The 23,374-nt window shown below is 39.3% G+C and overlaps 1 protein-coding gene across 4 annotated transcripts in view; it reads left to right on the top strand.

Moving 5' to 3' along the window:
- The window catches only part of zranb3 (zinc finger, RAN-binding domain containing 3), a 109,959-nt gene that overhangs the window by 65,824 nt on the left and 20,761 nt on the right, over positions 1-23,374 (top strand). For all 4 annotated transcript variants that reach the window (XR_013888170.1, XM_080199337.1, XM_080199335.1 and 1 more), the window contains 6 exons: positions 2,133-2,252; positions 5,258-5,437; positions 10,267-10,419; positions 17,979-18,498; positions 19,066-19,329; positions 21,465-21,562. Coding sequence is in view for 3 of the 4 variants with exons in the window: in XM_080199337.1 (XP_080055463.1) it covers positions 2,133-2,252; positions 5,258-5,437; positions 10,267-10,419; positions 17,979-18,498; positions 19,066-19,329; positions 21,465-21,562 (1,335 nt within the window). In the remaining variant the exon portion in view is untranslated. The remainder of the gene's footprint in view (positions 1-2,132; positions 2,253-5,257; positions 5,438-10,266; positions 10,420-17,978; positions 18,499-19,065; positions 19,330-21,464; positions 21,563-23,374) is intronic.

Below are 23,374 nucleotides of genomic sequence, written 5' to 3'. Positions count from 1 at the left end.
TCCGGGTATGGAGGATTGTGTGCTGTATGGATGCAAGAGCTGGACTCTGAGTAAGATTGATGGGAAGAGGATTTCAGCTTTTGAAAAATGGTTCTAACGAAGGGTCAGATGATGAGGGATGAACACAGAGCATCCAAAGCTTAAATTCTCAAATAACTAAAGATATGAGTTTAAAATGAGATGAAAGGAGGCTAATGCCAATTGTGTGGTTCATAATACTGTAGAAGACTAAATGCGGAGTGCACAAGAATGTCTTAAGAAAGCAGAGTTCATGGGGCATGGAGGATGTATGAAAATAGCCATTAACAAGAGGGAATCCAGAAGTTTTCTATAAGCACAAAATTGTAAAATGAAGGGTGTGACTGATTAGGAAACAAAAAAAATGCTCTTGTGGAAGCAGATATAATAAGTCAGTAATTTGCATCTGTCTTCATTGGAATGTTGCCAGTGTCACAATAAAGGAGGAGACTGTAGTTATAGTTATCAAATATATTTTCAAGTTTGGCATTACTTGAAATAGAACCAACCTGAATGGGGTGTGTCCTACCTATGTTACTGAGAGAAGTAATGGTAAAAATTGCAGATGCTCTAACCATAATTTTCCAATCCTCTGAGGGGTGTAGCCAGAGGATGAAAGGACCTGGTTAAAAAGGAAGAGAGAAAATTGACCTTTACAGTTGGCCAAAGGGTGCTGGTCAGGAAATGTTGAGAGAAAATAATCTCTATAAACCAATTGGCATTTGGAATGATGAGCAAATAATTTATTAAAGATTCGTTGAAGGCAAATGTGTTTGGTTAACTTGATGGAGCAGTTTTGATTGAAGTAACAGAAGGTTGATGGGCACAGTTTGGAGGACATTGTATATTGTGGATTTTGAAAAGACATTTATCAAAACAAATCTAAACTTGATCTTTAAGCAAAATTAAAGCCAGTTCGATTAAAAAGTCAGTGACAGCATGGATATGAAATTAGCCAAGAATCAGAAGGTAGAGAGTAAATGATTGTTTCTCAGTTTGGAAGGCGTTATTACTGTGGTGCTCCCCAGTAGCCTGTATGAAGACCATTAGTCCTGTCAATATATATATTTGACCTAGACCTGGGTATTTGAAGCATAATTTCAAACTTTGCAGATTCCACAAAGCTTGAAAATATAGTAAACAGTGAGATATGTAGTAAAAGACTTCAGGAAGATGAAAAGAAGTATCAGAATGGCAAGCACTAGCCATGAAATTCAATGCAGAGAAGTAATGCATTTTGGTAGGCAAACCTGAGGGGTGATAATTTGACCTAAAGCACAATTTTAATGGAGTAGAGGAGCAGGAACACCCAGGGGTGATCGCACACAAATCTCTGAAAGTGGCAGAACAACTTGTGAAGACTTGATTTTTTTAAAAAAAGCAGATGGCATCCTTGATATTCAAACTGAAGCAAGGAAGTTATGCTAAACTTTTTACATTTTGGTTTGGCCTTAACTTAAGTATTGTATTTTATTCTATTCTGGGCACCACTCTATTTGAGAGGGTGCAGGAAGAGATTTTCTAAATTGGTACCAAGATTGAGGAACTTTGTAATGGGGAATGACTGGATAAAATGGTGGTGTTCTCCTTAGAGCAGAGGAGATTAGGACGAGATTTGAATAACGTGCAAAGTATTGTTTGCTGAGCGCTATACAGACAAAGCATACCACTCACAGAGCACATCGTGGAAAAGGAAAGGAGAGTACACCGCTTTATGGTGACTAGAATTAGATATATGGCGAAAGAACTAGACATATGATGATCCCAAAAGCAAAGTCTGCAAGGTTGGTGGAAGCAGATTCAAGGATAACTTTAAAAAGAGAAAGAGTAGAGTTATAGATAAGAGTGCATCAGTGGGATTATTTTAATTACCATGAGTTGCACAGGCAAAATGTTCGAAATGATCTGTAATGTATCATTCTGAGCCTATGTGCAAACTGCTCCCTGCTCCAAAGTATTGAGTTTACATGAATGATCATAAATGTCAAAGTTAATGTGGCAACTAATAATCCGGGATCAAATCTTGTTTGCATCCTATTGTCAGTCACTTTTTGCTGCTCAGTATTTGTTATATTTGTATGAAATATCATGTAACAGCTTTGGTTATTGTTTAGGCACGGTATATAAGGATAGATGGTTCTGTTCCATCATCAGAAAGGATTCATCTTGTCCATCAGTTTCAGAACGATCCAAAGACACAAGTTGCCATTTTAAGCATCAAGGCTGCTGGACAGGTATTGCAGTTGTAACAAAAGGACATAGATCTATAGATGTTTGTTTGTGATGCATCAATCTTTTATGAAGGAAAAATATACTTTCTGTGCGCAGCTAAGAATTATTTAGAAATTTTGTTTCACTGATGTTCAAGGCTTTATTTTTTTTCCCCAGTTCACTTCTGTTTCTCTCGTCCATGGACATATTGGAATAGATGAAACAACGTTTTAAGTTAAATTCATTTTGCGTTTTTTTACATTTTTTATTTCTTCCTCAAGACTTTGCTCCGTTTTGCACATTGTTGTTTGGTTATTTAATTTGTTCACTTTCAGCACTTTTGCTGTGTTGCAGTAACATTTTTCCTATTTTGTCATTTTATTTCTATCTACTGTTGCATTAAACTAAGGAATAAATTTAAATTAGACTAAATATGTTGCTTAAACAGCCATTTATTTTGCAACAGAATCATCTACATGACTGGAGCAACTTGTTGATGCAATGGTAGTGCCATTAGTTTTCGAATGCATTGTCCTGCAGGATGGTAGAATGTATATTATCTGCTCAAAAATTCCTTTCTCAGGTGAATTAGTGGGATTGGTATCTGGTGGCAAGACTGATTTCCAAATGGGGAGTGGGTGGGAGGGGGCCAAGATTACGAATGAATCAACTTTTGCTTCTGCACCACTGAGACTTCTAAGAGGTATTATCAGAGGCTTGGAAGTAGTTATTATTTACAACAGAAGGACTAAAAGCCTTTTTAAGAACATAAGAACTAGGAGCAGAAGTAGGCCATCTAGCCCTTCGAGCCTGCCCTGCCATTCAATAAGATAATGGCTGATCTGAAGTGAATCCGTTCCACTTTCCCACTTTCTCCCCATAACTCTTAATTCCCTTGTCTATCAGAAATCTACCTACCCGTGACTTAAATATATTCAACGAGGTAGCCTCCACCACTTCAATGGGCAGAGAATTCCAGAGCCTCGCCTCCCTTTTGAGTGAAGAAGTTCCTCCTCAACTCCATTCTAAACTGCCCTCCCCTTATTTTGAGGCTGTGCCCTCTAGTTCTGCTATCTTTTCTAAGTGGGAAAAATCTCTCTACCTCTACCCTATCTATCCCCTTCATTATCTTATATGTCTCAATAAGATCCCCCCCCAGCCTTCTAAACTGTAATGAGTACAGACCCAGTCTATTCAATCTCTCTTCATAAGCTAACCCCCTGATCTCCGGTATCAGCCTGGTGAACCTTCTCTGTACTCCCTCCAAGGCCAATACATCCTTTCGCAAATACGGGGACCAAAACTGCACACAGTACTCCAGCTGCGGCCTCACCAGTACCCTGTACAGTTGCAGCAAGACCTCCCTACTTTTTATATTCAATCTCCCTCGCTGTAAAGGCCAACGTTCCATTTGCCTTCTTGATCACCTGCTGCACCTGCAGACTGGGTTTTTGCGATTTGTGCACAAGGACTGCAGCTTTTCACCTTTTAAATAATAATCCCTCCTACTATTATTTCTACCAAAGTGGATAACCTCACATTTGCTAACATCATACTCCATCTGCCAGCTCCTCGCCCACTCACTCAGCCTATCCAGATCTCTCTGCAGACTTTCCGCACCTTCCACGCAATTTGCTTTTCCACTCATCTTTGTGTCATCAGCAAATTTTGCTACCCTACACTTAACCCCCTCCTCCAGATCGTCTGTGTAAATGGTAAACAGTTGAGGCCCCAGCACCGATCCCTGTGGCACTCCAATAGTCACCAACTGCCAACCAGAATAGCACCCATTGATTCCAACTCTGCTTCCTGTTAGATAACCAATCCTTAATCCACACTAACACCTTACCCCCAACTCCGTGCACCCTAATCTTTTGCAGCAACCTTTTGCGAGGCAACTTATCGAACGCCTTCTGGAAATCTAAAAACACCACATCCACTGGTTCCCCTCTGTCTACCGCACTAGTCATGTCCTCATAGAAATCCAATAAATTCATTAAACATGACTTCCCCTTCACGAATCTGTGCTGTGCCTGCTTGGTCAAACCATTCTTTTCTAGGTGTCTTGCTATTTCCTCTTTGATGATGGATTCTAGCATTTTTCCAACTGCGGACGTTAAGCTAACCAGCCTATAATTCCCTGCCTTTTGTCCGCTATCTTTTTTAAATAGCGGTGTAACGTTAGCTGTTTTCAATCTTCCGGCACTTCCCCAGAGTCCAGCGAATTTTGATAAATAATCACTAAGGCATCTGCTATCACCTCTGCCATTTCTTTCAGAACCCTGGGATGCATTCCATCCAGTCTTGGGGACTAGATACGGTCCCATTTCAGTCCCATTAGTCTGTCAAGCACTACCTCGCTAGTGACAGTAATTGCATTAAGGACCTCATCTCCTACCACCCTTCTACCTTTAATATTCGGCAAGCTATTTGTGTTCTCCTCCGTGAAGGCCGACACAGAAAACTCATTTAAAGCCTCAGCCGTTTCCTCGTTACCCACAGCTAAATCCCCCTTCTCGTCCTCCAAGGGTCCACCGTTTACTCTAGCCAGTCTCCTCTTAATCAAGTTTATCAGTCACTGCAATAATTTTACTTGTGCACCACTCTCAATAAACCTGATCTCAATGTTGCTGTGACCAAGCCATGAGGAGTTGTGCAAACAGCAACATTTTTTTTCTTTTGATTATTTTCTGTCTTTCCCATCTGGAAATTTGCTATTTTCTTTTTGTAATGATCCTGAGTTACAGAATACAATGGTGTGCACAATCGTGAAAACTAACCAAGTTCTTGCATATTTTGTGCAATCTTGTGCATTAGCACTTTGAATTATAAACGAGTCAGTCTGGGTGAGCAAAATTGGAGTAGTACCAGGTTTTAAAAGTGTGCAAGCAACTAACATGTTCTGTCTAATCTTGTTGTATTAAATATTTACAAAACTATAAGAATTTTTATGTTGACTTGTGATTTTTGCACCAGAAAAGACCTAAAAACAGTGTCTGATTCATTTTTCTTTTCCTATCCGTCATAGGGCTTAACATTTACAGCTGCCACTCATGTTGTCTTTGCTGAGTTATACTGGGATCCCGGTCACTTGTTGCAGGCTGAAGATAGAGCTCACCGAATAGGACAGTGCAGCTCAGTTCATATTCATTATCTTATCGCCAAAGGAACACTGGACTCGCTCATGTGGAACATGTTGAAGCGTAAGGTACAGTTTCACTGAATATTATATGTAAGATTATGTAACAGAATCATACAGAAATAGGCCATTCAACTTGTTCAGCAATCCTGTTATAGAGAGAGTGTTTTTTCTTATGGGGGAAACAGCTACAGACCATTGACATGAGATGTTCACTAAGAAATCGTGTAGGGAATTCAGAAGCAACTTCTTCAAACATGTGGAACTCACTACCACAAGGAGCCGTTGAAGCAAATCGAACATGGCAGTGGCGGGCAGTGTGTCACATGCAGCCCATGAGGGTAGTGAGTAGATCCCACAAGGAATTTTGAATGTTGAGCACATGTGGGATTGTCAGGTTCTGGTGGGTTTTTTTTTAAACCGGCATTACTAAAGTGATGCTCATGTAAAGTGAGGTGCATGCATGCTGATTGCACACAACATTGAGAGCTGTGTGCTTCCCCTGCGCCCGATTGAAGTGTAACCATTTTTGCTTTTACCATTTTGAAGTTGATGACCATTCCATTAATAAATGAGTGGTTCATCATTTTCTGTAATCCATTATGAATTTTTTGGCATGTATTAAATTAATTTTATTCATGGGGTCAGAGTTAGTAAACATGCTCGGTTTTAATTTTGCGGCCCACTGCGGTGGCACTCACTAGTCGAGGTTGATCATTTAAGCAGAAGTTAGACAAGCACAGGAAGAAGGGAATAGAGGGTTACAATGATAGATTTTAATAAGGAAAGCTGAGTGGAACATATATGACTACATGGATTGTTTGGGCAGAATAGTCTGTTTCTGTGATGTAAATCCATGGAATTAGTTCAACACTCCTACTCTTTTTCTTCCCCATATCGCTGCAAATGTTTCCTTTTGAAATTTATATTGAATTCATTTTGGAACTTGCTATTGAATCTGCATCCACCATTCTTGCTGACGCATTCCAGATCATCGTCACTGACTACATAAATAAAACTCTCATCTCCGATCTGGCATATTTGCCAGATAGCCTCTGGCTTCCAACCGTCTTCCCAGTCGAAAGAATTTTTTCTGTTTTTCACTCAATCAAAGCCCTTAATAATTTTGAATACTTCATTAGATCTCCCTGAAAACAATCTCTGTTCCCTCATACCTGACACCATTCTTGTAAATGTTTTCATACCTTATGAAGGATGTCATGGCCTTCTAGAGTGTAGGTGTTCAGTCTTGAACAATATTGTACCTGTGATTTAGCAGTTATTTATGAACATTTAGCAATATTTTCTTGCTTTGTTCAACGCTATGTCTCTTCATAAAGCCTAGGGAATCTAAATGTTTTTCTAACTGGAAGAAATTCTTCTCTATTCGTCCCATCCAAATTCTTCATACTGTTCAGAATCTTCTGTTTTTCCTGCTCCAGAGTATATAATTTTAATATTACAAACAATAAATTTTTAGGTAGCATTCCTGCATCAGCAATTAAATTCTGGGTTCAAATCCCACTGTAGGACCTGTTGGCCACTGAAAGAATGTTTGTGACAAGGTTCAAGCAGGTTGATGATCAGCTTGCTAATTCTTCCAGTACTTATCCAGAGTGGGGGAAAAGTGTCTGTGATGATACAAAACAATTAGATTCTTAATTTTATTATTCTGGTGAATCTGCACCGTACCACCTCTACGGCATTAATGTACTTTCTACAATGAGCCCTCAGAATTGCACTCTTTTAAAGGCAACCTAAACAATATCTTTTACAAATTCAGCATGCCTTCTTTACTGTTGTATTCTGTGCTGCTTTATAAAGCTCCACCGTTTTTATGGCTGTATTTGCCTGCCCTTTGCATAGATAATTCTGCATTTGAATCCTCAAGTCTCTTTATTCAATAATACCATCTAGCATCATTGTTCCAATTCTTTCTTTCTTTCTTCAAATGTGTGGCAGTGTACGTATCTAATTTAAATTACATCTGCCAGGTGTCTGCCCATTTTGCTGAGCTGTCTGCCTCAAGTCTTTTATGGTCCTCATTATTTTAGTAAATTCTCTACTTTTGCATCACCAGCAAATTTACAGATATGTTCCCAAGTGAGTCCAATGCATGATGTATGTAACATTCAAATACTCTTACTTCTAAGTGCTTTTTAATGGAATTTGAAGTATGAATTCTAAATTTTGCTTCCGGGTCTCTTTATTATGAAAAATGTGTAATTTTGACTGTTTTCTACAAATCAAAAGATTGAAATATTGTGGTCAAAGCCTCTGCTGTGTCCTCTCTTTGAAGTTAAAGTTTATTAATTAGTCACAAGTAAGGCTTACATTAACACTGCAATGAAGTTACTGTGAAATTCCCTTAGTTGCCACAGTCCAGCGCTTGTTCGGTCAATGCACCTAACCAGCACGTCTTTCAGAGTGTGGCAAAAACCGAGTATCCGGAGGAAACCCACGCAGACACGAGGCGAACGTGCAAACTCCACACAGTGACCCAAGCCGGGAATCAAAACCAGGCCCCTGGCACTGTGAAGCAACAGTGCTAACCACTGTGCCCCTCCAACTGATATACCAAATAGACAGTGATTATCTACCCTGTATCATTTTTTTTTCAAAATCCATTTTCCTTCTAAGAACATAAGAACATAAGAAATAGGAGCAGGAGTAGGCCATCTAGCCCCTCGAGCCTGCCCCGCCATTCAATAAGATCATGGCTGATCTGTCGTGTCTCAGTTCCACATTCCCTCTCCCCATAACCCTTAATCCCCTCGCTTATCAAAAACCCATCAACCCGCGTCTTAAAAATATTTAGTGAGGCAGCCTCCACCACCTCAACGGGCAGAGAATTCCAGAGATTCACCACCCTTTGAGTGAAGAAGTTCCTCCTCAACTCTGTTCTAAACCGCCCCCCCTTTATCTTGAGGCTGTGCCCCCTAGTCCTACTGTCCTTTCTGATTGATCCAGCCTCTCTAAGGAAGGGCGTTTCGAAGTTTCACCACCCTCAGAGGAAAGATTTCTTCTCATCTCTGGATGGCCTTTTATTTTTAAAACTGTGTCCCTACATTCCAGTCTCCCCTACAAGGGGAAATATCTTTTCAGTATCCACCCTGTCAAGTCCCCTCAGGATTTTGTCTGTTTCAAAAGGGAACCACTTATTCTTCTAAACGCCAAAGGATACAGCACAACTTATCCGATCGCTCCTCGGAAGATAACCGCCCCCCCCCCATCCCAGCATAATTTACCAGACTGATACCTCGATATCAAGAGTTAAATTATGGGAAGAGATTACATAAAATTGAGGTGTATTTTCTGTAATTTAAACAATTAGTGGATGAATTGTTAAAACTTTTCCGGATAACATGGGGGTAACTGATAGGGTAGAGAAATGATTTCTGTTATTTGGGGAGTCTAGGATAAGGGAACATAATCTAAAAATTAGAGATAAACCATTCAAGAGTGAAATTTAAATATATTTCTACACACAAAAGTTATAAATTTGGAACTCTCTTCTGCAAACAGCAATTGATACTAGATCCAGTTTTAATCAGGGATTAAATTATCTAGTGATCTAATTATCTAATTAGGGATCTAATTATCTAGTGATACTACATTCAACCAGAGTACATCGTGCTAAATGCAATTTAATGCTGATTCTGGAATCTGAAACAAAAACAGAAAAGGCTGGAAAATCTCAGTCGTTCCAACAGCATCTGTGGAGGGAGAACAGAACTAAAATTTCAAGTGTGGATGATTCTTCATAGAGCTGTGACGAAGAGCCATCCAGACTTGAAACATTGGCTCTGTTCTCTATTCACAGATGAATACATCGACATTCTTACCTCCATGACTGTTTTAAAAACAGCTGAAAAAATTTGAATAAAATTATATATCTCTTTGAAGACAACAACTGGATTTACAAATAAATCCAAACTCTATCTGTGGTATGCTCCAGAACAAATTTGAACATTGTGACTATTTGTCATAAACTAAATAAAATTTTTAAATGTATTTATTAGTGACATACTAATGTGCCACTAATGTAGGCTTACATTAACACTGCAATGAAGTTACTCTGGAAATCCCCTACTTGCCACAGTCTGCCTGTTCAGGTATGCTGGAAAATGTAGCATGACCAATGCATGTGACCAGCACGTCTTTCGGACTGTGGGAGGAACCAGAGGAAACACGTGCAGACTCTGCACAGACAGTGATCCAAGCCAGGAATTGAACCCAGGTCCCTGGTGCTGTGAGGCAGTAGTGCCGACCACTGTAATACTAGAGTCTTTCATCTCTTCAGATTTCTTTTTTAAGTATGGGCTCTAATCCAGCCAAGGTTTAATTGTTAATTTTTTTTATTGTTTGCTTTATTTCCCCTTCCGCACAATCAAATAACTTGTTTTTATTGTGCAGACTGAAACTTAAAGAATAAACACTTGGCCAAATTGCGATGAACCTGTACTCCAGCTTGTTGTAGATTCAAGAAAGAAGGAAACGTTTAAGCAGGAAGAGGGTAGAGATATTTAAAAATATATACCTGCAATGTAGTACTTAGATTTCTGAACAGTTACAGACTTTGCATCCCAATGTTCAGTTGACTATCGGGTCTTGCTAATTATTCATTTCTGAAACTGGAGGATCCCATCATCAGAGATGATGGCAAAGAACTGGTGCAAGATTAATGGAAGGTCACACTGCAGCTTAATGAATGGTTTAGTCTGAAAATGTCATGCTTGGTTTAAGAAAATGTACGATTAAATGCATAAACCATAATTTAGAATATTTCTAAGTTTGAAGATTTGTTTGCTGGCTTTTAGTTTTGTAGGTTTAGTTGAAATACCAAATAGTCCACATATTGGTCAGTGGAGATAAGTTACTTCTCTTTTCAATTACAGACTCGTGTTACAAGTAACACACTAAATGGAATAAAGCAGCGCTTGGAAGTAGAGGAAGGAGATAAAGAGAAATGGGATTTCTTGAACAGTGCTTTGGCTTGGGTGCCAAATGAAAATTTACCAGGAACTGAGGATGGAATGTTTTTCACCCATGTAAGAATGTGAAATGTGCTACATGTAATGTAAATACTGATTTTTTTTTTTTGAAACCTATTTATTGATTGCCATGGTTGAGTACACATGTGATAGAACAGTATGATGAGTCTTATCTGTTTATCAATGTTAATACAATAGTGCCAGTTATAATGTGATACACTTTCATATCCTTTGTCACCTCTATTTTCAATTTACCACGCTATGTTTGTCGCATCCTTTTTCTGTATTGCACTATAGTGAGAAAAATCAAGTAACCCCTTTACAAAATTGCAGTACTCAAAGAACAAAAGTGGAAAGAGGCAGTAATTCAAGTTGCAATATCTGTCAGTGCTCATTAACTATTGGAGCCACTCTTTTGCATTATGATGTTTGTAGATCAACTTGATTAGTGTTCATACTGTCTGCCATGTATCTATGTTGTTCTAATTTACAAAATATTTCACAAAGCTATCTTCCTTCAGATCTTTGCTTCCTACAGCAAATTGTCTTAATACAGAATTTTAAAATATTACAGTTTAGAAAAGAAATTATTTATAAATAACAATTTTATTCAGTTATCAATGTAGACCATAACATTTCACCTGCAATATATTTGGTATTTATTTTAACAAAAAAAGTATCTTCTGAGATTTTGGGTTAAATTGGATGACCCTTTAATTTAGCTATCCTGCCTTAGTTTTTGTTTGTGGTTATGTGGTGCTAATGTTGCTTTCAGAATTAAAGATATAGTGGAGAGAAGAAGAATGACATCCGTGAAGTCTTTACTCCTACGTGCAAATTAGGAGCAGAAAAAGACCACTCAGCCTCTGAAATCTGCTCTGCCATTCAATAAATTCATATCTGATCTGATAACTTCAACCCCATATTCCTGCCTACCCCATAACCTTTCATCACCCTGTTAATGAAGAATCTATCTCATTCTGCTTTAAAAATATTCAAGGATCTGCTTCCACTAACTTTTAAAGAAGAGCGCAGAGTCTCTCGACCCACTGAGAAAGATAATTTCTTCTTATCTCTGTTTTAGATGAACAACCTCTTATTTTTCAGCAGTGACCACTTGTTCTAGATTCTCTGAGAAGAGGAAACATCCTAGCCATGTCCACTCCGTCAGTACCCCTCAGGATCTTAAAGGTTTTGCTCAAGCTGCCTCTTATTCTGTTAAACTCTAATGGATACACCTTTCCTCATAAAGTCAAACCTGCTCATTTCCCGTATTAGTCTAATAAACCTTCACTGAACTGCTTTTAATGTATTTACATCTGTCCTTAAATTAGGAGACCAATACTGAATCCAGTACTCTGGATGTGGTCTCTCGAATGCCCTGTGCAACTGAAACATAAGCTCCCTATTTTTGTAATCAATTCCCTTATCAATAAATAATAACATTCTTAGTTTCTTAATTACTTGTTACACCTGTATACTAATCTTTTGTGATTCATGCATTCAGATGCTCAAATTCTTCTGCACCTCGGAGTACTGCAATCTCTCACCATTTAGCTCAGAAGCATTTTTATTCTTTCTGTAAACTGGACAATTTCATACTTGCCCATATTATACTTCATTTGTCAAATATTTGCCCAATCACTTAACCTATCTATGTCCTTCTGTAGCCTCCTTAAGTCCTCTTTACAGTTTATTTTCCTTCCTACCTTGGTGTCATCAGCATATTTAGCAACATACCTTCAGCCTCTTCATCCAAGTCATTTATAGAAATTGTAAAAAGTGAGGCCCCAGAACTGATGCTGTGGCACACCATTTGTTGCCTCCTCTCAACCATAAAAAGATCCATTTATGTCAACTGTTCCCTGTTAGCTAGCCAATCTTCAATTCATGCCAGTATGTTATCCCTATAACATGTGCTTTCACTTTCTGCAATACTTTCGACTTCTGAAAGGTATTTGATCAAAGAACAGTACATCCACTTGTTCCCATTTATCCACAACACATGCGACTCTTTCAAAGAATTCCAATAAATTGGTTAAATGTGACTTCCCTTTCACAAATCCGTGTTGACTCTTCCTGATTGCTGTGAAGTTTTCCATGTGCCAGGCTATAATGTCTTTAATAATGACTGCTAAAATTTTCCTGATGATAAGCTAACTGGCCTAGAGTTGCCTGTTTTCTGTCTCCCTCCCCTTTTTGAATAAAGGTGTTATCTTTGCTATCTTCCAATCTAATGGAAACTTCCCTGAATCTAGGGCACTTCTGAAAATTAAAACAAATGCATCAGCTATCTCCTTAGCCAGTTTTAAATGCTTAGGAGGAAGCCCATTTTGACCAGGGGATTTGTTAGCCCACAGACTCAACAAATTGCTCAGTACTGCTTCTCTGGTAATTCTCATTTTGCTGAGCTTCTCTCTGTCCTTTCCTTTTGTGATTGACAGCTATTTCTGGTGTGTTACTTGTGTCCTGTATGGTGAAGACCAATGCAAAATATCTGTTTAATTTGTCTGCCCTAACTCTGCTTTCCATTATCAATTCCCCAGACACACTTTCTATAGGATCGGTGCACACTTTTTTAACCCTTCTCATTTAAATATCAAGAGAAACTCTTACTATTCATTTTTATGTTATTAGCTAACTTTTTCTTGTACTCCAGCTGTTCCCTCCTTATCTTTTGTTATTCTTTCATGTTCTTTCCAATCTTCTGACCTGTGACTTGTCTTTGTGTAAGTATATGCTTTTTCTTTAAGTTTAATAGTGTCTTTGACTTTATTTAACCACAAATGATTGGTCCTGTCCTGGAATTTTTTCTCAGTGGGATGTGTTTATTTTGTATATTCTTTTTAAATGTCTTAGGCCACTGAATATCTATTGATCTATCCCTTAAGGACATTTAAGTTTTAAATACCAGTCTTGGATGTACTTTTCTCTCCAATAAATTAACGTGAAATTCAGTCATATTATGACTGCTGCTACTAGGGGTATCTTCACAATCAAGTTGTCAGTTAATCCTATCTCATAGCGTAATATCAGGCCTGCTTGCCCTCTAGTTGATTGCAAACACGCTCTTCTAAGAAAGCATTCTATGAACTGTTCCTCTGTATGATCTTTGCCCATCTGATTTTTCCAGACTATTTGTAGATTAAGATGCCCCATGATTATAGCAGTATGTTTCCGACAAGCTTCTGTTAGCTATTTTATACTTTGTCCCATCATGCATTTATAATGAGGGGAGCAGTGCACCACTACTACAAGTGACTTCTTTATCATTACTCATCTCAACCCAAACTGCTTTTACTTTTTGACACAGTGATAATGATCTGGAACCCACTGCCTACATGAGTGATGGAAGCAAAGTTGATCAATGAATCCTAAAGGAAATAGGATGAGCACTTGAATTAAATAAATTTGCAGGACTGGGGATCAAGCGGGGAAATGGATCTGACTGGATTGTCTGAAGAGATGGCACAGATTCAAAGGGCTAAATGAATAAAAATAAACAAAATTTGAGGCATTGCTTACCTATTAGTGATGAACAAGACATGGTGTGAGTTAGCAGCAGAGTTCTGGGAGGGTCAGAGGCATTCAGATCAGGTGATGCTGACCTATACAATAAAGCCAGGTATGATTGAAAGAGATCATCAAAGATGCCAAAAGACAATACCGGACCAAGCTAGAGTCCCAGGCTAGCCACACACTGACCCCCGCTGACAATGGCAAGGTCTGCATGACATAAAGGTAAAATCACCAGCTCCATCTTACCTCTCCCTGATGAGCTCAATGCATCCGACACCCGTTTTCAGCAAGACGTCAGCAAGAGCTTGCCCTCCACCCTGGATGAGCCTGTATCTAGGGTAGAGATGTCAAATGTCAGAGTAGCTTTCTCGAAGGTCAACCCACGGAAAATGACTGACCCAGATGGGGTACCCAGACATGCACTCAGATCCTGTGCAGATCAGCTGGCGGGAGTATTCGCAGACATCTTAACCTCTCTTTGCGGCGATCTTAGGTCCGTATCTGCTTCGAAAAGCTGACCATCATCCCGGTACCTAAGAAAAACCATGCAGCGTGTCTTAATGACTGTCAGCCGGTGGGTCTGACATCCATTATTATGATGTGTTTCAAAAGGTTAGGAATGGCATGAATCAGTTCCAGTCTTCTGGACTACCTGGATCCACTACAATTTGCCTATCGCTGCAGCAGGTCCACAGCAAATGCCATCTCCCTGGCCCTGCGCTCAACCCTTGAACACCTAGATAACAAGGACACCTATATCTGACTTCTATTTATGGACTACAGCTCAGCCTTCGATACCATTATCCCTATGAAACTCATCTCCAACTCCATGGCCTGGGTCTTGGCACCTCCCTCTGCGACTGGATCCTGAACTTCCTAACTCGCAGACCACAATTAGTAAAGATAGGCAACAACACCACCTCCACGACCATTCTCAACACCATTGCCCCACAAAACTGTGTTCTCAGCCCCCGAATATACTCCTTTTACAACTATTACCGTGTGGCTAAATTCCCTTCCAGCTCGATTTTCAAGTTTACTGACGACACCACTGTAATGGGTTGGATCTCAAACAATGTCGAAACAGCGTACAGGACTGAGAGAGAAAATCTGATGAACTGGTGTGGCAACAATAATCTCTTCCCCCAATGTCAACAAAACGAAGGAGATTATCATCGACTTCAGGAAGCATAAAGGAGAACATGCCCCTGTCTACATCAATGGGGAGAAAGGGTAGAGGGCTTCAAGTTTTTAGCTGTCCAGATCACCAACAACCTGTCCTGGTCTCCCCATGCCGATACTATTGTTAAGAAAGCCCATGAAAGCCTCTACTTTCTTAGAAGACTAAGGAAATTTGGGCATGTCAGCTACAACTCCCTCCAACTTTTACAGATGCACCATAAAAAGCATTCTTTCTGGTATGACTCCTGCAATGCCCAAGACCACAAGGAACTACAAAAGGTCGTGAATGTAGCCCAATCCATCATGAAAACCAGCCTCCCATCCATGGACTCTGCACTCCGCGCTGCCTCGGCAAAGCAGCCAGCATAATTTAAAGACCCCACACAGCTCAAACATTCTCTCTTCCACCTTCTTCCTTCGGGAAAAAGATACAAAAGCCTGAGGTCACGTACCAACTGACTCAAAAACAGCTTCTTCGCTGCTGCTGTCAGATTTTTGAATGGACTTGTATTGCATTAAGTTGATCCTTCTCTACACCGTAGCTATAACTGTAACACTACGTTCTGCACTATCGCATTTCCACTTCTGTGAATGGTATGTTTTATATATGTAGTGCGCAAGAAACATGTTAATCCATGTGACAAAAAATCAAATCAAAAGTGTGGGCAGCTGGTCAGGAGCACAATAGTCAGGTCTTGAGTTAACTGAAGCTTTTGAGGATCTCCAAGCAGATGAGCTGATGCAAGGGCTAAATTAGGTTATGTCCCAGAGATAGAAACGGTTGATAGCAAAATTATCTGATACACCGTACAATAGACTAGCTTGACAACATAATCCTCCAAAATAAGCCAGGCAGCTGAATTATTATTTGAGCATGTTGAAGGACTACTACAGGGCATTTCTGATGGCAGTTGAATAACTTCCATTGTAGTGCCACTTTTTGTCTTTGCCCAGTTTGTTACAGGAGTAATGATCTGGAGGAACTATAACCGTGTAAGCAACCTGTTACCAGACATTCTGGTTGAAATAGAAGCGGAACAGAAAACTGGTGCAGGTGAAAGGAGTCCTGGCTGCTACCAGGAAGAATAATGAGTCTCAACATCAGGTTAAAGTCCAACAGGTTTATTTCGTAGCACAAGCTTTCAGAGTGTCACTCCTCACTTGACATGAATTAGATTATTAAGTTCAGAATAAGACTTAGAATTTTTTTAAAGAGAGGCCCCCCACCCCCCCCCCCATGCTTGCCACCTATCCACCTATCTGAACACTGCTTCGGCTGTGGGCTGCCCTGTGGAATGGTGATCCAGCAGCCGCGGCCAATTTTACCTCAAAATTCTTAAGTGCTGAGGGAATGCCTCATGATAGACTACCTGTAGGCTGCAGCTCCTTTTGTGCTGGAAGATCTCCTAATGGTTCTCTATTTTCAAGGAGTCATCCAGTCTCCTGAATTGGACAGTGCGCATGTTGAAAAGTTACTAATTTGCCAGTCAGGGCAATTTTGGGGTGACTGACATGGTGCAGCATCAACCCTGACATCTGGGTCTGAAGCACAAACACACACATTTATAGTGGTGTAAATATTTTGTGTAGTTAGGGTGGTAGTTGTAGCTCAATGTTGAGGTTAACAAGCTATTCGATGGCTTCAGCTTGCATGGTCTGAATGGCTGTGACACGTGGATCTCTGAGCAGAAGCTCAGTGTATGGGCAGCAGTATGACGTAGGTAGCCTCATTCACAATTTGAGCCGTCCTTTATGTTCCACATCTTCCCTAACTTGTCCTCAAGCACTTGAGGGTTGTCCAAATTTTGAAACCTAGGACTTCACCACTTGAATCAGTTGGTGACATACACAGTCAGCCAGGAGGTGTATCATCAAGAGGTGGCAAGGTATAAATGATGTCACAAACTGAGACAGTTCTATAATATAATGAAGGCTGGCAAGTGTGACACTTTGTTTCCAAGCTATCTGAAGTGTTTTCTTTTCTGTGGAAGGTAAAGATTTCAGAGTCAGTATTTGCAGATTGTGCTGACGTCAGTGCTGTAATTTTAAGTTTTGTCTTCCCAAACACTTCAACCTGAAAACATACTTCATTTAATCGCTTCATTGCAAAAATTGAGCTGCCTGAAAACATGATCATTGGCAAGCTAAGGGGGCGATTCTCTTTTTAAAAAAAAAAATTCTGAGTCTTATTCTGAACTTTATATTCTAATTCACGTTAACAGCTGAGTAAGGTTTAGGGCTGTTGAATTGTATGGTGATATTATCCCTTTTCTCTATTAATTCTGTACACAGGTAAAGGTGGTAAAACAATCTTGAGTCACATTTACTGAGGTTGATATGAACATGGAAGTTTTTCATTGCCTCACTATGTATAACAAAATCTTTACAAAGTTAGAAAGTAGTTGTTTGTTAATACGGAGCTTGAGTATTGCTGAAAGAGACACGTCAAAGCTTTCCATCTTGCCCTCACCAGGACACTTACCTGTATAAGGGAAAAATAATAATTTATACCGTATGTGAAGAGCGTGCTGGTTGGTTAGCAAGTGGCATTGTGAACACTGCCTTGTCCACTTGCCAACCAATCAGTACTCTCATACAGTATGAATTGTTATTTTTCCCTTTATACAGGTAAGTGTCCTCATGAGTTCAAGACAAAAGGCTTCAACATGTCACTTTTTCAGCAGTGCTAAAGATTAGAAAGATTTACATTTGAAGTAATTGTTGAATTTAATAAGCACCTGTTATAGTCCATATACTTTAATAAATGCCATCTGAGTTATTGCAGTTTTAATGGAAGACTAAGTGCTCCCAGTTTAATGGGCCTTTAAGCTTTATAGATTTTTAGCTTCCGAGGTAAATTGATTTAACGTATTTGGCATTATTTTTGAAGCAAATAAATTATGCTTTCCTTTTAGTTTGAGAAGGAGAAACAACATGACATCCGCTCATTCTTCTCACCAAAACCTGACACTGCAGAGAAACACAAGAGAATCCCTCAGGGTTTGCCAGCCAATCAAATTTCTGATATAATTGAGCTGCAGAAATCTCCAGATTCTCTCAGATTAGTTCAGCAACCACAACAAAAACTGGATAAAATAAATGCAGTAGAAGATGATGAAAACAAGAGTGATGAAAAGTGCAAAATATCCAATGCTGAGCTGCTGCTAAAAACTGACCTTGAACCACAGACTAAACAATTTAAATCTTTATGTTCACCAGTCCAAAATTGTGCAAGTGCAAGAAAGAGAAAGGCCAAAGGTGGAATGAAACCATTCCCATTTAGAATTCAAAGCACCCAACAATTCCTGGGTGAAGCACAATTTACCTCAAGAAAACTGCCTGTAGCTGAAAAATCGTGGAACTGCAAGTTGTGCACATATGCCAACAATACCTTACTGTCTTACTGTGAAATATGTGAAACTCTCAGAGATGTTGGTAAGATCATTTTTTTAACTTTCCATCACTTGTAAATGTATTATAAAAATCTTTACTAGAAAAAGTCTCACGTTGACTTTAGTGTTTTACTTCAACTAAAAATAGCTGACTATTTTGGTAGAATCAGGGGAACCTTTTGGTACTTTGTAGGGGGTGGGAGGGAATTATTTTGGCATTTACTAATCAACCAGCACTCTCTTGACACACAATATAAATTGTTACTTGTCCTTTATACTGGTTGGTGCCCCCTGCACTGGCACTTTGTCCCTTGGGCAATGCCAAGGGGCCCACACTTGCAAAGCCCAGGGGGCACCCCCTTCCCAGGTGCCCAATCTCTTGGGGGTCCTCGATTGCCTGGTGGTGGTAGAGGTGAACTCGCTGGGGTCTTTTAAGAGACTTCTGGATGAGTACATGGGATTTAATGGGATTGAGAGTTCTAGATAGGCCTGGTAGGTATGGATATGATCGGCACAACTTGGGGGCCGAGGGGCCTGTTTGTGCTGTAGTGTTCTATGTTCACTCAAGCTGTCCATGTAGTATTTCAAAGTGATGCTTTTCCTGACACAGATGACCAGAAAGGAGAAAACATGTCTTGTCAAGCAAATCCAAGTGAAAAAGAGTGTGAAGGGGCAACCCAGCCGCAGACTGACTATACTGTGCTATCTGACCTGGAGAATGAGGAAAAAGGTGAATCAAACACACCTACAGAACAGGTACACAGCAGCACAGTGAAATCTGAGGAAAACCTTGTATTGGTTGATATTGACAAAAGCAGCAATGCACTTTCCATAACTACTGAAAGAATGCACAACCGGAATCAACAGCAGCCAGGTAATTCTGTTTATTGTTCACATTGGTTACTACACCTAATTGTTTTCAATTATGTGGTTCCTGAATTATTTATTGTAAGCACTGAATCCAGTTTAGTTAGTTTCTTGAGCACAAGTTTTGCAATGTTGTTTACTGACTATCCCAGAGGTGGTGGAGCAAATCTTGTAAGTGTGTCGAACTCTTTAAACTTATGCTAATCATCTTTCATTAGTTGCTCATCATGGCACAGTACTTTACCCACAAAGCAGTATATGATCATCTTTATGCATTTTGATTATATTGATCTATTTAATCTGATAACCTTCTGTTCAATTCCTAACCAGCTGTTTATCCATTTTTTTTAAAGAATATGTAAGCCATTTAGAGCTTAACTGCCATTCCATGATGTCACAGATGATCTGTACCCTAACTCCATTTACCTACTTTTTGTTCATGTCTTTTGATGCCCGTTACTAATAAGAATCAATCTTCGTCTTTAAAATTGTTATTGGCCCAATATCCAAGGTCTTGTCTAAATGACAGTTCTAGATTTCTGCTGCCCAATGTGTGGTTCTTGATATTGCTCCAAAATAACCTAGATTTATAAGGGGGCTAGATTTTTGCCCCCTTATTCTGGATATTCCCCCACTCGAAGGTATAAATTCTCTTTGTACAATTGCAAATACTTTTTGTTTTTAAACACCTCAATTGAATCACCTATCAATCTTCCAAAGAAATTCAAACCAATGCATTTGCAAAATCAAGCCTTTAAACCCTTGTTCTGTTCTAATGAATGTGCATGACTTTCGTGAGGTGCCCCAGGGGCAGTATTCCAGATGGGGTCTGACTGAGGGATTTTCACAACTGAAGCATCTATAGTTCCGTTTTGAACTTCCAAACCCTTTGATCAAAATTCCATTAGTCTTTTTGATTAGTGTTTGTCCCTATAAACTGATATTTGGTGATTTGTATGCATGGATGCCTTAGAAAATTTAACTTGAATAATCAGACTTGACCTGTCATCCACAAATCCATGCTCTCCCTTTGATAAGTTCATGCATATCCAAGTGCTTAGTCACTGGTAATAGATTCCGATAACTTTTCCAGAAGTGATATTAAACTGATGGATCTGTTGTTTCTCACTTCCTGCCTCTTATGTAACAGACTGACCGTTTACAATTTTCCAAATGAAAGGCATGACTCTGGCCCCGAAGGACTTTGAAACATCATGACTAATGCACTTAAAATATCTTCACCCACCCATCAAGTCTTTAGATTGTCTATCTTCAGCCACGGTATATCCTAAATCCACTAACTTGACTTATTTCTAGATTTCCTCACACGACTAGTGTTTTGTCGTCTTCCTCCATTATAATATTTATTTAATGAGTCTCTCATTTTGCTTATTGTTCATTATAGTCTTGACCACATTTTTTTTTTTTAGTTGTCCCAGATTCCTTTTTACCAATTCAGTGTAGGCACTGACTGCATTTTGAAGCCCAAGACATCACACTATTCACCGTATCACAGATGCATCAAATAATTTACACAGATATGCTTTTAAAGTCTCTGACAATTTTCATCCTATAATCCAACTAGTCTATTCCAACCATCAAGCACCCCATCAGTTCCCTTTGTAAGTTGTCTCTTTGATTAACCCCTTTGCTGTTATGTGCGATATATTTTATTTTAATGATGGCCAATGGTGAAGTATTTTAATTACTTTTTCCATGCAGAAATCTTTTCTAATCATTTTGTAATTATCTGAGGTATATGCCCTCTTTATTACGAGTTTCACCAATCCTTCATATTCTTCAAGACTTTCCTAAACCCTCTGCTGTAATGTAAGAAACATAATTTCTCAATGTTATGGCATTTCATAGAATCTTCCTACAAATTCCAACACCGTTTCCAGCCCCCCCAATCCAATCTTTGCCTTAAGTGCATTGACTTCTTGCTGGATGCGTTGATCGAATGAATGATGAAAGACTTGACGACTATCACAAACCAGTCTTCGCATCATAAGGTTACTTCGTAGCAGTTTCTGGTTTCTTTTTAAAATGTCTGCTTTGCTGGCATCCCATATTTGAATGTGCGAAGGAGAATTTATTTTTGTGAATTAATCATGGTACTTCTTTCAAACATTTCTGTTATAGAACAACCTGATATCACTTGTGACAGCAGTGTTCCAATTTATGATGGCTTCATGTTTTGCGCAAGCAAGAATACCGATAGAATATATCTCTATACCAAGGTATTATTCGTAATTTCATCTCCATGTTGGTGCATACTATTCTGGTACAGATGTGTATTCATGGGTCTTGCATTACACTTACAAGCTAGCAAAACAGCATTCAACGGTCCCCAGCAAATTGTTTCAGAAACAAATATTCTTTTTAACCAGTAAATTAGAAAAATTCTGTTTCTGACCACAAATATTGTAAGTTCGAACACATATGATTTCTTTGCCTGCTTGTGAGAAAACAATCTTCATTTTATGATGCCTTCCATGCTGTTATGATTCTGAATATTTTAGGCTTTTTTTACAGCCGGTTAATTATTATTTGAAGTGTATGCATGGGTATTTTGAAAGCAAGCCTGGTGCAGTAAAAATAAATGAGGGAGCTGTTGTGAGTGATGCTGGTTGCGAGATAAATGTTAGATGGAACACAGTCCTTGAATATCCACAAGATCTTTTACATTTGTCTAGCTAATCAGAGCCTTGGTTTAACATCTCATCAGAAGACAGCACCTCCACCAACACAGAATTTTCTCTGTGCTACGCTGAAAAGTCAGCCTGGATTGTGCACACAAGTCCTAGAGCAGATTTTTAACCTGTCAAAAGTGGAGTTGTCAATGGCTTGAAAACTGCGTCAGTAAATTACAGCACTATTTAAGAGGCCATTTGCAACATGGAAGTCAGAGTACTAGAACATACATTGGGCTAATGTCAGTGTGATACTTTGCTCATTTGTAGTGGTCTTTGGAAACCGCTAAGAAAAATGTTCAGATAACTTCTTAATTAACATCTGCTTCTTCTGATTGGCTCTCTCTTCTCTTAGGCTCCAACTGCTATTCACCATTCATTGTTTGGTGCATCCAACACATCTGCTGCAACCAAACAAATACTTTGCCCCAAAATGGCTTGTTGAGTGGATGGGTTACATGGTATGCAGTGGGTGCACACTGGGGGACTAAACTTTAAAATCAGCCTCCTCGCTGGTACCTGAAACCAACAGCCTTCTGACTCAGATTTAGGCCTAATAAATCTTAAAGTAAAATTCAATTTTATTTGAAGCTCTCTGCTTCAAGATCAGTATGGGAAACAATAAATTGAGCTAATGCTGGGGTACCTTTTTGCCTCGATTTTTGCCTAAATGTAACAGCATTAAAAAATGACTTAAATGAGGGAAAGTAGCTTGATTTTAATGGAACGGGGTGGGGGGGAAGCAGCGCTGGAAGTGCCAATTGTTCTTCTAATTGTTTACAGTGAGCCTAGTGGCTACATACCTCAAAAATATGCAGCGCCATAAAGAGTGTAACTTGGTCCATAATTTCCTTTTTATTTTGTTCAAGGCTCCCCATGACAAAGATACATCATTGCAATGGTGGAAATTCCCAGGGAAATCTGATTCATAGAATCCTACTGTGCAGGAGGAGGCCATTTGGCCCATCGAATCTGCATCAACCACAATCCTACCCAGGCTCTTTCCCATTAACCCCATGCACCCTAGCTAATCTCCCTGATGCTAATTTAGCATGGCCAATCTACCTAAACCGCACGTCTTTGGACTGTTGGAGAAAACCCACACAGACATGGGGAGAAGGTACAAACTCCACACACAGTGATCCAAGCCTGGAACTGAATCAGTGGTTAGTGGGACAGTAGTGCTAACCACTGTGCCACCACTGAACGTAAAGTTGCTTCCCCAAACATCTTAGTTTTTGCATCTTAGGCATTGCTTATCCTCATCATAAATACTTTTGACAAATATATTAAACTGTGTAATATCAGTTCTTCATGTAACAGCTTGACATGTTAACAATTTATACTAATAATTGAATA

Source organism: Carcharhinus amblyrhynchos, chromosome 11, assembly GCF_965287045.1.
Source record: "Carcharhinus amblyrhynchos chromosome 11, sCarAmb.v2.hapA, whole genome shotgun sequence".
Lineage (NCBI taxonomy): Eukaryota > Metazoa > Chordata > Chondrichthyes > Carcharhiniformes > Carcharhinidae > Carcharhinus > Carcharhinus amblyrhynchos.
This window is presented reverse-complemented; position numbering and strand designations above follow the sequence as displayed.